A 14827-nucleotide genomic window follows, 5' to 3' on the forward strand; every position below is an offset into this window, starting at 1 on the left:
AAAAAAAAAAAAAGAGTCTCTTACGATTTGCCTTCCTCTCTGTTTTCATCTTATTTTATTTTTCCTTTCCTTCCCCTATGTTCATCTGTTTTGTTTCTTAAATTTCACATATGAGTGAAATCCTATGGTATTTGTCTTTCTCTGACTGACTTATTCTGCTTAGCATAATACCCTCTAGTTCCATCCATGTCGTTGCAAATGGCAAGAATTCATTTTTTGATGGCCAATATTCCATTGTGTGTGTGTGTGTGTGTATACCACATCTTTATCCATTCACCTGTCGATGGACATGTGGGCTTTCTCCATAGGTTGGCTATTGTGGACACTGCTGCTATAAACATTGGGGTGCAGGTGCCCCTTCAGTTCACTATGTTTGTATCCTTTGGGTAAATACCTAGTGGCGCAATTGCTGGGTTGTTGGGTAGCTCTATTTTTACCCCTATGTTTTTAACATAGCTACCTAAACCGGCAACATCCGAAGTTAAACTCTACCCCCTTCCCAAATAAGACAAAGGCTTTAGAATGTTTTACTTTATCTGCCTAATTCTCATGTTGTGATTGTTCTATCATGTTCTTAAATTTAATGGCCATAACTGTTAGTGATTTTTATAGTCATTTTTCATTCCTCATTCTGATTTACCAATATTTTAGACAGATGTTTTGTTGTTATTGTTGTGTGTGTGTGTGTTTGTATGTGTTTCTCATCTTTGCTTCCTGTGTCCCAAATTTACTTGCTGAATTTAGTATCCTTATGTAAGTGGTAATAAAAGAAAAACAAATGACAACTACCACATGATGTCACTTTTTATCCATAAGATTGACAAAACCTAATTTAACAACATTCCATGTTGATGAGAATGTGGGAAAACAGATAAATTCATATATTGCTGATGGAACTGTGCATGAATACAACCTCTATGAAGGCAATTTTGCAACATATATCAATATTAGTAATGTATATACACTTGGACTCAGCAACTCCCCCTTTAGAATTTTATCCTATGGATATTCTTGCACATATGTATTACAATGTCTATACAAGGCATTGCTTATAATAGCTAAAGACTTCCAGTAACCTAATTACCCATCAATAGGAGAAGACAAGCTAAATGAAATACGGTACTTCCATAAAATAGAATGCTATATAGTCATATATTTCTAAGTATAAAAACTAAAGTTCAGAACAGTGGATCTAAGGACCTGCTATTTGTAAAAATAGGGAACAAGAACGTATATACATATTTGCTTAAATATACATGAAATTTCCCTAGAAGGATAAACATAAAGCTTGGAGCATGGATTGTGTATGCAATCTCACATATGCATCAAGAAAAGTAAAATTAACCCTTGTTTCCCATGGCAAACCATGGGAAGGATGGGAGAGAGGGTTTCCTCTGCATACCTTTTTGTGGCTTTTGAATTTTAAATCACATTAATATATTGCCTATTCACATAAATTATATCTTTAAGAAAGAATAGTAGGAGGGTAAGCAGATGGAGTATAGGCAACTCTTTTGAGGAGTTTTGTAGTAAAGCTGGGCAGAGTCCACCTTTTCCAAGCTTTGTGACCCAGGCAATGTGCCTAAACCTCCATTTTCTCATTCTTAGAATTGATATAGTAATATCTGCCACATAGGATTATCTTGAAGAAAAAGTACAAAGATATACGTCAGGCACTTAGCATAGCACTTGAATGATTATTGTCATTAAAGTTATTACAATTCATAAGTCCATAAAACTCTAGGTTCAAAACCCAGTATTTCCTAGGATCACTAGATGGGCATCAGACTCAATCAGATGGGTGCTTTTTTGGCTCACTCAGCACCAAAAACCGGGAAGATATTTGTTTTCCTTACTCCCCACTCCTTTCTCCAAAATTCTGACAACTGCACTCTTCCTCCTCTTGAACCACACTGCCATGTGGACTGCAGGTGGGCTACCTACTCCTCTGGGGAATAAAGGACTTGAAATTCAACACCATTTCCACACTGGGCAAAGCAGATGGGGTGGGAGGTTGTCTAGGGGCTCCAAAGAAATCTATGAGAGTTTCTTAGGTTTACCCTCTCCATTCATACCATCCTTTGGCAAGAGTAAAATATGACCGAATGGGAAAGATGCCCAAAGTAAGTGACAAGAAGGGGAAGTTAAGGGGCTGGCAGATCAAATGGTGTTGGAGGGGAGGGGAGGTGAATGAAAAGAACTAGAACTTGGGAATTACCCATATCTGTGGCTACCAGACAGACCACACTTGTAGGCATTTGCCAAAGTTCCACTCTTTGACCTCCAGGGAACATTTCCAGAATGTGTCCCTGACAGAAGGCCTACTTGGGAGATTCCCTGAAATAATCAACTTTTGAGACATCCTAAGATCCTGAGGTCTGCTGCATCTTTCTGAACTGCCCATCTGGATGCCTGAGTTTTCTTCCCAGCTCAATCACTGAGTAGCCCTGTGATTTCAGGCCAGTTTTCCTTTCTGTAAAGTAAGATTTGACTGCTATGTTACTTTTAAGATGTCTTCCAGGCTTAAACTATTAGGAGTCTATGGGTGTCATACTGAGGATAGCAAAGAATTTTAACAGATTATCTTCTTCGATGAGGGCAAGTTTCCCTAAGGTTGGGAGATATAGGAATGATTATTCCCATTGTATAAGTAGAGGAAGGATGTTTGGTTGAAAGGGGAAGGAATTAGGCCAGACTTCTCTCTTCTGTGGGTATTTCAATATTCGAGACACAAACAGCAGAATGAAGCAAAGGCTTATCTGCATGAAAAAGCTCCCTACTCTCACCCTGCCTCATTCCCAACAGTTATCAGGCAGGAAAAAAAAAAAAGCAAAACAGAAGTTCTGGCTAGTTCATTGCTAAAGGTGAAAAGTACCTGGTGTTTCTGGGAATGTGAAAGTTCCTCTTTCCTAGAATAGGAACCTTCAAAGGTAAGTCCCTCCCAAAAGGCAGTAATGTACACAGCTCTGAATTTTCAGTGGTTGGCATATAGAGAGGACAGAGAAGATTTACTCATTTGTGCAACAGACATTGGCTTCTTGTCTGCTATGAATCGACAGCCTGTACCAGGTTGTCAATATAAAGCTTAATAAGACATATGGCCTTCCCCCCAGGAGCTCGTGGTCTAGTGGGATAACAGAGAGGTGGGAGGATAAGGAGTTTATTACAGGCTGGGAAATAGGTAAACGCTCGGGTGATAGAAGCACATGGAAAGGACACGTTCTCCAGACTGAGATTAGGAAAGGCTTCCTGGAAGACCTGATCCCTGAGTTAAGCCTTGAAGGACTTGGGAGTAAATCGGGAAGGGTGGTTCAGGAAACAGCAAGAACACACCATATGCAAAGGCACAAAGGCATGAGGAGGGCAGTAAGTTTGCTGCAGGAGCTCAATGCAACAGGAAAGGGTGCTGCAAATGAGCTGCACAACCTTGCATGCTGTGAGGAAGATCTGAGCAGAAAGGAATGAAGAGCTCTTGAAGGACTTTACGGAAGTGAAATCATCTTATGTGTCTGCTAGAAAAGAAAAATTACTTCACAAAGAATGGCTGGAAAAGGTGAACCAACGGTGGGGAAACCTCTTTGGAAATGAGATCGTCTAAGACTAAATGAAAGTTATAATAACAATGGGACTAGAGAGAAGGCAGTGGATTCAGAGCTATTTACTGGATCTGAGTATGAATTCGAGATTATGAACACATGATGTTATATAATTTATTGGTTGAGATTGTGGACCTGGGTCAGGCCTGGATTCAACTCCAACTCCACCACTGTATAACCTTGGAAAAGTTATTTAATCTCTTTGAGACTCAGTTTCCTCATCTGTAAGATGGGGATAATAATAATCAACCTCATAGGGTTGAGGAAAAGGACTAAATATGATAATGCCTGAAAAACATCTAGCATAGTTCCTATTCATATTAAAACTCTATAAATGGTAGATATTACCAATGTTTTATTAACACTGTTAATTAGGAAACTGTGCTCTACCCCTCCATACCCTAACTTCCCCCAAAATATCAGACATCAGTGCGAATGGAGAAAGATACAGAAAGGCAACCTCATGAATATTTATATCATATTGGCTAATATTTATCTCAAAGAACAGATAAGACACGATAGGTAGCTGGCAAAATAGTAGCTATGGTGACCTCTGCGAAGTGAAACAAGGGTTAGTTTTATTTTTCTTGATGCATATGTGCTATTTACATAATAAGGAAAATATTTCTAAATAGTTGTATTATATGCCACAATACACTACTCAGCACCAGGGAAATGGTCTTAGAAACAGACGGCACCCCCCCCCTCACTCCCAGCCCCAGTAGGAGCACACATGGTCCAAACTCCCACCCTGCCTCCAGCTCCATGAACAACTACCGAGGGGCACAAGCCCAGGGAAACTCCGAGCACGAGCTACTGTGGGTCACAGAGATGGCCATGAGAAGGGCCCCGGGGACGGGGCCTCAGTCCTCCAGTAGCTGCTGCGCCAGGCGGGAATAGAGGTCCTGGCCCTCCATGAGCTGTGCGTGCTCCAGCAGCTCTCCCTGCCTGAGCACCAGGATCTGGTCAGCACTCTGCACCGTCTGCAGCCTGTGAGCGATCACCAGCACCGTTCGGTCCCCATGGGATTTCCAGTCCTGCAGCTGAAGGGGGAGGATCATAATGCCTCAGAAAGGGAAGAACAGGGGCACTTGGGTGGCTCAGTTGCTTAAGTATCTGCCTTAGGCTCAGGTTATGATCCCAGGGTCCTGGGATCAAGGCCCAAGTTGGGCTCCCTGCTCCTCAGGGAGTGTGCTTCTCCCTCTCCCTCTGCTGTTCACCCTGCTTGAGCTCTCCCACTTGCTCGCTCTCTCTCTCTCAAATAAATAAATAAAATCTCTTAAAAAAAAATAGGGGCGCCTGGATGGCTCAGTGTTAAGCATCTGCCTTTGGCTCAGGTCATGATCCCAGGGTCCTGGGATCGAGTCCCGCATCAGGCTCCCTGCTCAGCAGGGAATCTGCTTCTCCTTCTGCTCCTCCCCCCCACTTGTCCTCTCTGTCTCTGTCTCTTTTAAATAAATAAAACCTTAAAAAAAATAATAAGGTAGGAACAGGATGGGCACCATATCCCAACTGGGCACCATGTCTTGTGGCATAGGGTAAAGAAGGCGTGGAAGATGAGAAAGTCGGAAAGAGTGGACGATAGAGTCTGCACTGCCCTTCACTCTCAGCTGTCCTACTGCAGGAGGCACATAGAAAAGGGAGCTGTGGACAAAGAGGGGTGTTCCCACACCGCATACTCTCCATTCCACTCCCCACCCCCTGCAAAAGCACAGATACTCTCCCATTCGTCTTGCCTCTGCCCAATTCTGCATAGGCTGCTCCTTCAACCGTGCTGCTCAGGTCCCACTGCCCCGCCCTCCCACACCGGTACTCACGGCCTGCTCACACTGGACGTCCAGGGCGCTGGTGGCTTCATCCAGGATGAGGACTCGTGGGTCCCGCACTAGGGCCCGGGCAATGGCCAGACACTGTTTCTGTCCCACAGCCAACTGGTTCCCCTTCTCCCCTACATCTGAGGAAACGGAGAAATACCTTTCCTCAGACACAAGTGGCCACGACAACATCCTCCCCATGAGCACGGACGAGTGCACAGCTGGTCTTTCCACCAGCACCCATCAGGAGGCATGAGAGCCAGTGTCAGGAGGGCAGGGGTGGACACCTGCTGGGGCTGCCCTCGGAGAGGGAGCACAACTACCCCGTGGCCATTGGGAACAAAGACTCCTGAACAGGACGGGCAACTAGAGAGCTCCTGGTGCTGGGGAAGGCGGGGAAGTGGGAGCCGAGCAAAGGGCCAGGAAAGAGCAGACACAACCCGCACCCCCAAGAAGCAGCTCCAGTTCCTCTTCTGACTGCAGATACCTGTATACAGTCCATGCTCCATCTCCTGTATGAAGCCCACCGCGCTGGCGGCCTGGGCAGCGGCCATCACCTTCTCATCACTGCAGCTCTTCAGCCCGTACGCAATGTTGTCCCTCACAGAACCAGAGAAGAGCACAGGCTCCTGCCCCACCGAAGTCACCTGTGCAGAGGGAGGGGATGGGAGCGGGGGACGGTGCGCCAACCCCCATGGCAGGGATCCTCTTTTCCTCCTGGTCTAGCTCCCTCAGAATGGGCTCCTTGTGTTTATTCCCACGGCTCTCCCACACACTCTGCACACGCTTCTTCCCTCCTAGCTCCGGTCCCTCTTCTTCCTCCGCCACCACCCACCTGTCGGTGCAGGTAGCAGTGTTCATACTGGCAGATGGGCTTCCCATCCAGCAGCAGCCTTCCCCCCGTGGGCTGGTACAGATTCTGCAGCAAGGCGGCCACTGTGCTCTTCCCGGACCCATTGGGACCCACCAGAGCCGTCATCTGGCCAGGACGTAGGGTGAACGTCAGCCCCTAGAAATGCCAGGAAACAGTCAGAGGCTTGCCTCAGGGCCCTCCCCGTCCTGTTCTGCCGGAGGGAAGATCCACTTCTCAGAGGCAAAGGATCTACAGGCTGTGCTGCCCGGGAGCGAGGGGCCTGGGTTCCCTCCCCACGGCCCCTTTCAGGCAGGCACCTTGAGCACAGGCTGGTCGGGGCGGTTGGGATACGCGAAGTAGACGTCTTGGAATTCCACCAGCCCCCGCAGAGTGGGAGGGGCCAGCGTCCCGGGCGGAGGCAGTTTGGGCTTTCGGTCCAGGTACTGAAATACCTTCTCTGCAGCCCCGACGTTGCTGAGCATATCGCCACCCATGTAAACCAGGGCCTGGAAAACAGGAACGGAGGAGTCAGCTTCATCAGAAACCAGCTCCCCAGCTCCTCCCTGCCACACACCGCCGGGCCAAGCTTCTCCTCCCCTCATCCAAAAAGGATTCCCTACCCCTAAATGTGCAATTCAGATGGAATTTAAAGGCAACCCAATACCCCAGCAATGTAAAGGATGGAGAGGTCCATACTTAATTTGCAATGTAAAGGATGGAGAGGTCCATACTCCTCCCGTTCAGCGCTACTTCTATCCCCAGACCTTCCAATGCCCGTTCTGTATTACTCGCGCACAGCTCTGTTTTGCCTAGCTGGACAGGGGGCTCCTTAAAAGCAGGCACGGTGCCCCCCTCATCTTTGCAGCCACCAGAGTGCCTAGCCCAGCTCTCCATACACAAAAGACGATTCACAAATATCTAGGAAAATTATAAAATAACGACCAAGAGGAAGTAACTAATTATTTTGAAAACTGGTAAATATAGGGAAAGAGCTAAATGCTATTCTGCCTTTCCTACTCAAACTGTACCAGAGGGTTACCAAAGAGTAGACGAGGGTAAGTCTCCCTGGATAGATGTATTCAAGCTAATAAGTGGAGGAATGGTAGAGTGTCACCGTCTTGCAACTCCTCATGATTTTAATGGATCTAGGCACTGGGCGTTAATGGCTGATCCTACCAGACATACACGAGAGAGATAAATGTAATATATACACATATGTTACATGGATGAGACAAGTGGAAATACAACCCCTGTATTTGATGAATTTTAGGAATTGCTGTTATACTTTTTTGGTGTGAGAAGGGCTTCGTGGTTATATTTTTTTAATGTTTATGTTTTAGAGATACGCCCTGATGCATTTACAGATAAAACTATATCTTGAATTTGCTTCAGAATCATATGGGTGGGGATACAGTTGAAACAGAATGGCCATGAGTTGATAACTTTAAAGCAGGTGATGGGTACATGCAGGTTCATTATAGTTTATCTTTTTTTTTTTTTTTTTTTTTTGCGTATGTTTGAAATTCTCCATAATACAATGAGTTGGGATTTGGTTTGGTTTTGTATTTTTTTTTTTAAGATTTTATTTATTTATTTGAGAGAGAGAATGAGATAGAGAGAGAGCATGAGAGGGGAGAGGGTCAGAGGGAGAAGCAGACTCCCTACTAAGCAGGGAGCCCGATGCAGGACTCGATCCCGGGACTCCAGGATCATGACCTGAGCCAAAGGCAGTCACTTAACCAACTGAGCCACCCAGGCGCCCTGGTTTTGTATTTTTAAGGGCTGCAAATAAAGGCCAAGGCCCAGAGGCCAGAAAGAAAAACAGGGGGGGCCGTAGGGAGGGGAAGAGTATGCCCAGGCTCCTGACTCACCTGCACATAATGGTCCGTGTCCTCCTGGTAGAGCAGGAAGGAGAGCAGCCCACCTTGGGTGAGGTCCCCAGCTAGGATCTGCTGCAGTCCACAGTTCAGCATCAGCACCTGCATTCCCAAGTGCAGCATCTGCAAGGCAAGAAGAAAGCGCTAAGAAAGAGTCCACTCCTACCACACTGAGCAGCGGGGACCCCATTGCCTTCCCTGCCCCTCCCTGGCTCCTAGCCCCAGCCACGCAGCCTCCTCACCCTCTGAAAGAGTAAGTAGAGGGCACGTTCCAGGTCTCGTTGCCACCACAGCTGCCGGCACCTCTCCAGGGCCTCCTTATAGAGACAGCTCTCGTGCTCCTCAGCCCCAAAACTGCGCACCGTCTGCAGCCCTCCAACTGCCTCCCGAACCACCTGTCCTGCTTTCGCCACAGCATTCTGGATCTCCTGAAGCACTGCCTGCAAAAGTGAGCCACGGGGTATAAGGGGCTGATGGGGCAGAAGACAGGAGACCACCCCATGTCTCATCCCTGCCCCGGGGATGCTCCCCCGAGCTACCTAAAACTATCTAACCATCCTCTTTCCCTCTTCCTTACATTTCTTTCCAGAAGGACTAATGAGAGTAGAGAGGGAGGGAACAAAATGTTACGGAGCTCTCAGTGCTGGGTAAGGGGATACAGGTGATTTTTGCTCCTTCATTTAAGGGAAGTCACACCACCCTCGGTGTCTGAATGAAGGCAGAAGGGATCATTTTCCTAAGTGGCCACAGCTAGTTAACAAAAGGTGGGAATGTAACTCAAAATGGATCAAAAACCTAAATCAGAGCTAAAACCATAAAACTCTTAGAAGAAAACATCAGGGCAAAGCTTCATGACACTAGATTTGGTGATGATTTCTTGGATATAAACCTAAAGCACAGGCAACAAAAGAAAAAAACATAAATTGGTCTTCATCAAAATTAAAAACTTGTGTGTATCAAAGGACTCTATCCACAGAAAAGGAACCCCACTAAATGGGAGAAAACATTTCCCAAATCATGTATCTGATAAGGGGCTAATACCCAGAATAGTGAAAGAAGTCCTACAATTCAACAAGTAAAACACAACGCAATTTAAAAAATGAGCAAAGAACTTAGACATTTCTCCAAAAAAGATATAAAAATGGCCAACAAGCACATGAAAAGATGTTCAACACCACTAGTCATTAGGGAAATGCAAATCAAAACCATGGTGAGCTATCACCTCACAAAAATTAGGATGGCTGTTATTTTTTTAAGAAGTGGTGCATATAGGTATACAGCAGAATTTTACTCAGCCATAAAAAAGAAGGAAATCTTGCCATTTGCAACAACATGGATGGACCCTGAGGGCATTATGCTAAGTGAAATAAGCCAGACAGAAGACAAATACTGTATGATCTCATTTATATGTGCCATCTAAAGAAAAAAAAATTCACAGAAAAAGAGATCAGATTTGTAGTTACCAGAGACCAGAGACGGGGGGGGGGGATTGATTGGAGGAAGGTGGTCAAAAGGTACAAACTTCCAGTTATAAGATAAATAAATACTGGGGAATGTAATAAAGAAGAAACAAACAGAAGATAACAAGTGTTGGAGAAGGATGTGGAGAAATCGAAACCCTTGTGTATTGCCAAGGGGAATGTAAAATGGTGCAGGCGCTGTGAAAACAGTATGTTGGCAGCTCTTCCAAATATTAAAAATAGAATTACCATAGGATCCAGCAATTCTACCTCTGGGTATATACCCAAAAGAACTGAAAGCAGAGACTCGAACAGATATTTGTACACCCATGTTCACAGCAGCATTATTCACAATAGCCAACAGATGGAAGCAACCCAAGCATCCAGCAACAGAGGAATGGATAAACAAAATGTGGTCTACGCATCAATGGAGTAATAGCCTTAAAAAGGATGAAAATTCTGACATGTGCTACAAGAGGGATGAACCTGGAGGACATTACGCTAAATGAAATAAGCCAATCACAAAAAGACAAATACTGGATGATCCCACTTACATGAGATACCTAGAGTAATCAAATTCATAGAGACAGAAAATAGACGGGTCATTGTCAGGGGCTGGGAGAAGGGGAAGTGGGGAGTTATTATTTAATAGGTACCAAGTTTCAGCTTGGGAAGATGAAGAAAGTTCTGGAGATGGATGGTGGTGATCCTTGCACAACAGTGTGAACGTACTTAATGCCACTGACATGGCACAATTAAAAATAGTAAAAATGGTCAATTTTATGTTATGTATACTTTTTTTTTTCATAGCTATCTTTGGATCTTTATTTTCCCACATAAATTTTATGTGGGAAACAAATAATACATTATATGTTAAATACATTATATGTTAAAAAAAAAAAGAAGAAGAAGATAGCAGGAAGGGAAAAATGAAGGGGGGGAAATCAGAGGGGGAGAGGAACCATGAGAGATGATGGACTCTGAGAAACAAACTGAGGGTTCTGGGGGGGAGGGGGGTGGGAGGATGGGTTGGCCTGGTGGTGGGTATTGAGGAGGGCACGTTCTGCATGGAGCACTGGGTGTTATACACAAACAATGAATCATGGAACACTTCATCTAAAACTAATGATGTACTGTATGGTGATTAACATAACATAATAATAAAAAGAAATAAAATGAGGCTTATAATAGTGGGAAAACAAAAAAGAAGTTATCCTCTTCCCAGAAAAATGCTCCCTCTTCTTCTCTCTCTCTCTCTCTCTCACACACACACACACACACACTTACATAAAATCCCAGGGGTCAGCGCCCTTCTCAAGCCCGTCAGAACTGCTGCTCTTGAGGCTGAGAAGAGAAGACCTCTGGGAGAGTTTTCTTCTGCCCTGGGGATCCCCTACCACCCCCACATACCTGATGGCGGACATCGTGCACTTTTTGAGCCGTTACTGCCAGAGGCACCTTGAGCAGAGAGAGGAGGGTGAGTCGCGGGGACAGGCTGAGCATGAAGCTGTAGAGCCCCACCACTTTGACCAGGCTTCGCAAGAACACGTTGGCATTAAGAGCCAGCCAGCTGCTCATCAATTTGGTATCCGAGTTCAGCCTCGAATTCAGCTCCCCTGGGGACGACAGAGCCGGTGAGGAAACCATGCGTAATGCAGAACCCCCAGAGACTGACCCCAACCCTCCCCATTAACACAGGCCCGTCTTCTAAACACCCCCCCGCCCCGTCACCGCAGAGACTGGGGAGGCGACCTCACTGCCCCATCCCAAAAGAGAACTCAGCAGCTCCTCAGCAGCGCCTGGCACAGTGAGCGGAAGAGAGGCTATTTACGGGCTGGAGGGTAACTGAGGGGCAAGAAATGTCCAGGGGAATCCCAGACCCGGACTCCAGGCCCCACCTGTCTTAGTATCCTGGAAGAAACTGAGGTCCTGGCGCAGAAGGGAGGAGAAAAGCAGCTGCCGGACCCGCACATTGATTCTGGACATGGTGAAGGTGAAGCAGCTTCCCCGGCAGCCGGCACACAGTGAGCTGTGGGGGAGGGAGGGAACGGGGGATGAAGGGGACACAGGTGCACAGGAGGGAACGAGTGCGAGAAGCAGAGGAGAAAGCACAGAATGAAAAGAAATACAAGGCTGGGGAAAGTGTACCATGAGAGGCAGAAGAGAGGCAAAGAGAGAAGGAGACAAGGGGAGGGGCCGGAACAAACAGAGGGAAGAAAAACAGGACAGGGAGAGCTAGATGTGGGAACAAAATCATAACACATACAAATTCACGAGTATCTGTGCAGCTCACTCCGTGCTAGACCCAGGGAAGACTATAACAGAAATGAAGAGATGTTGTCCAGAGAAATAGCCTATGACCTCCTTCAGTGCTGTCCCTCTACTCTCCCCCTCTGTCTTGGTCTCTTTCCTCCCCCCAAAGTCCTTCTTCCTACTTTATTGTGGGAACTGCAGCAATGAGTTCCCTTGCCCTCCTCTGGAGCCCTGGAGACATGCTGTTCCCTCATCTCTATTGTCCCTGGAGTTGAGCATTCCTCTTAGGCCAACCATTTATACAACTAAACTTAAAGGGAAAGTGTGAAAACACAGAAGCAAGTATTTCACAAAATATGGTTTCTGTGTTTAGAAGGTTGTTGGGCTAGTCAGACATAAAATGAGGAGAGTTTGAACTCCAGCGATCACAGTGAGAATGGCCAGAAAAGCACCACAGGAGAAATACTTTGAAAGCAGAAAATGATGGGGCTAGTGTCTGAACATCAGAAAGGCATCAACAATACTGATGCTTGGAGCCCAGGAAACTGATTGTTTCGTACATGGGAATAAAAGAGGGAGGCACTTTCAACAAGACCAGGAGGGAGTGTGATACATTTGAAGCTCTGGGTGTGTGGAGTGTAAGATGACAGTGGGTTGTCCAATGGGAATGTCAAGAAGACAACTGGACTACAAGACTAGAGCTAGGTGTAGAAATAGGGGTCTGGGAGTCACTTCTGAGGAACTGGTTTTAGCAAAGAGTAGCAAGTATGGATTAGAAGCATAATGTTGGGTAAATATGATGAATGAAAGAATGAACGGACGAATGTGTGAAATAGAATGGCGAATAAACAAATTCACACATATTTTGGTTGAAGTATTTTATGCTTCGTGTACTAAAGGATCTGAAAACAGAGTTAGGAAATGCAAGGGGTCTGTAAAGATGAAAGGCTAGCAAATGAACCCAATCAAGCATCACCTACCTCCCAATGGAGAAGAGACACATGAAAAAGATGGTGCTGGCAAAGGCATCAGGGTCGAAATCACCTCTCAGGATGTCAATGACATGACCTGAATAGTAAGGGATGACTGTCTCACCTGAAAGAGGCATGAAGGAGAACAGATGAACATGCTGGCACCAAGGGCCTTTGCCCACCTCCAATTCCCAATTCAGCAACAGGAAGATCCTGACTCACCCAACACGGCAATAATAAGGAAGAAGAAGGCTGCAACAAGGTAAGGCACGTCCGGCCAGGAGAGCTTCAGCAGCCTCCACATCAAGTCTGTGTTGTTCTCCTGGCCCTGCTTCCTCTCCCGGGCTCCTGGGGAGCTCAGCAGAGCCCACATGGCCCAGCTTAGCCACGCAGCTGCATACCCCACCAGCAGCCAGCTCCAGGGGACTGAAGCCACTCTGACTGGGGGAGCACTCAAGGCCCTTGGGACCAGGGCCCTCAGGGAGAGAAACAGCGGGGTCCCCAGGCAGAGCGGGGGCAGCAGTGTTCCCACCAATCCCAGCAGTCCTCCCACCTTTAGCAGCCACCAGAGCCCTCCAAGTCGCAGGGTCCCCTCCAGCCACAGGCCTGGAAGCCCCGGGGGAAGGAGAGCCCCCAGAGTCCCCTGAAGCAGCCAGAGTAGAGCCAAGTCTGCCAGCAGCAGGAAGGCGCAGGGTCTCAGGTCAGGGAACCGCATGGTGTTATCTAGGGGTAGAAAATGAGGAATTACAGCGCTGGGGTCCCCATCCTCGCCCCTATGCTCACCACCCCGACTCCGCTCAACCCGTCCATCGGCTTCTCATTTTATCCACCCCTACCCTGAATGATCCCCTGGGTCCCCAGTGCCCTTCAGTACGGCCCGCTTATGACAGAAGGCATTCTGCCTGTCAGAGGGAGCCTCATCCTTTAAAAAAAAAAAAAAAAGTGACCCCCCTCTCCCCCTACGCCCCACCCCCACCCGCCCGCCGCCGCCCAGTTCCGAGGAGCCGCCCTGCGGTCCCCGCCCGGCTCCCTTGCACTCCCCGGGAGGCCGGAGGGACGGGAGGCGGGGGGCGCGGAGTGGGTGGCGGGTTGGGATGCGTCGGTTAGCGCTCCAGGCTTCCGGCCACACGAACTCACCCGCGGCGGCTTCGGGACTGCAGCTCCGGGGGGTCGTCTTTCGGCTACGTGCTGAGCACGGAGCTCTGAAATCCGCTCGCGCTGGCTCACCTTCGTTTCCCCCTTCTGTCTGCTGGCGGCACTCTGCAAGCGGGGGCGTCCTGGCGCCCGCCGCTTTCGCTTTCGCTTTCCCAGACCGGGCCCCGGTTCCGGGCAGGGCGGCCACCAGCGGGGGACGCGCGACACCTGCCGTCCGCGGAAGCCCGGGGCCGAGCCGGGCGCGCACGCGCCCCGCCCCGCAGTGAGCCTCTTGCGTTTAGCAACTGTTACTCTGGAACGGAAAACTCCTGCAAGTGTTTTAAATTGTCATTAACTAAAACAAAGCTACTTCAAGGATTGAGATGTTTTGTAATTGGAGAACCACTGGATTTTCTTGCCTCAAGCTCTGATCCTATTTTGAGAACTGCCTCTTCCTCCATCCAAAGCTCCTGTTTTAGGGTCTGGGATCAAAACAGAGCCAGATTCTGAGCGAGAAACACTCAGGACCTCTCCTAAATAGGAGGTCCCAGACACTTTCACCAGGGCCTAAGTGGGTTTCCACTTACACAGATTTTAAGCTGAAAGGCCCTGATTCTTTATATTCATCTGCCCTCCTCAACACAGCTCCTTGAGCAGAGCTCATGTTCAGGTGCCTCTAGGTGTGTGTTTCAGATTATGTCTTGGGAGTATCTCTGGTATATGGGGAGGATGGACTTTGTTTCCTGGTCTATTTTAACATTGATTAAGCAGTAGACAGGATTCTACAGGTCCTGCCTGACCCAGAGCCCATCTATGGAACATGCTGGTTTGTTTATTCCAGAAATAACTCTTCAGATTGAAACTATCCC

The 14827-nt window shown here is 47.4% G+C and overlaps 1 protein-coding gene across 1 annotated transcript; it reads right to left on the reverse strand.

Moving 5' to 3' along the window:
- Positions 1–786: 786 nt before the first annotated feature.
- TAP2 (transporter 2, ATP binding cassette subfamily B member) lies at positions 787–14173 on the reverse strand. Its single transcript, XM_081827971.1, has 12 exons — positions 13962–14173; positions 13047–13547; positions 12834–12948; positions 11499–11629; positions 11011–11216; positions 8383–8580; positions 8135–8263; positions 6581–6769; positions 6246–6419; positions 5898–6057; positions 5414–5550; positions 787–4639 (listed from the first exon to the last, which is right to left on the reverse strand). The coding sequence occupies exons 2-12, from the start codon at positions 13537–13539 to the stop codon at positions 4460–4462; spliced, it is 2112 nt and encodes a 703-aa protein (XP_081684097.1). The 5' UTR covers positions 13540–13547; positions 13962–14173; the 3' UTR covers positions 787–4459.
- Positions 14174–14827: the final 654 nt, after the last annotated feature.

Source organism: Leptonychotes weddellii, chromosome 8 (assembly GCF_054177405.1).
Source record: "Leptonychotes weddellii isolate Sample4059 chromosome 8, ASM5417740v2, whole genome shotgun sequence".
Classification (NCBI taxonomy): Eukaryota; Metazoa; Chordata; class Mammalia; order Carnivora; family Phocidae; genus Leptonychotes; species Leptonychotes weddellii.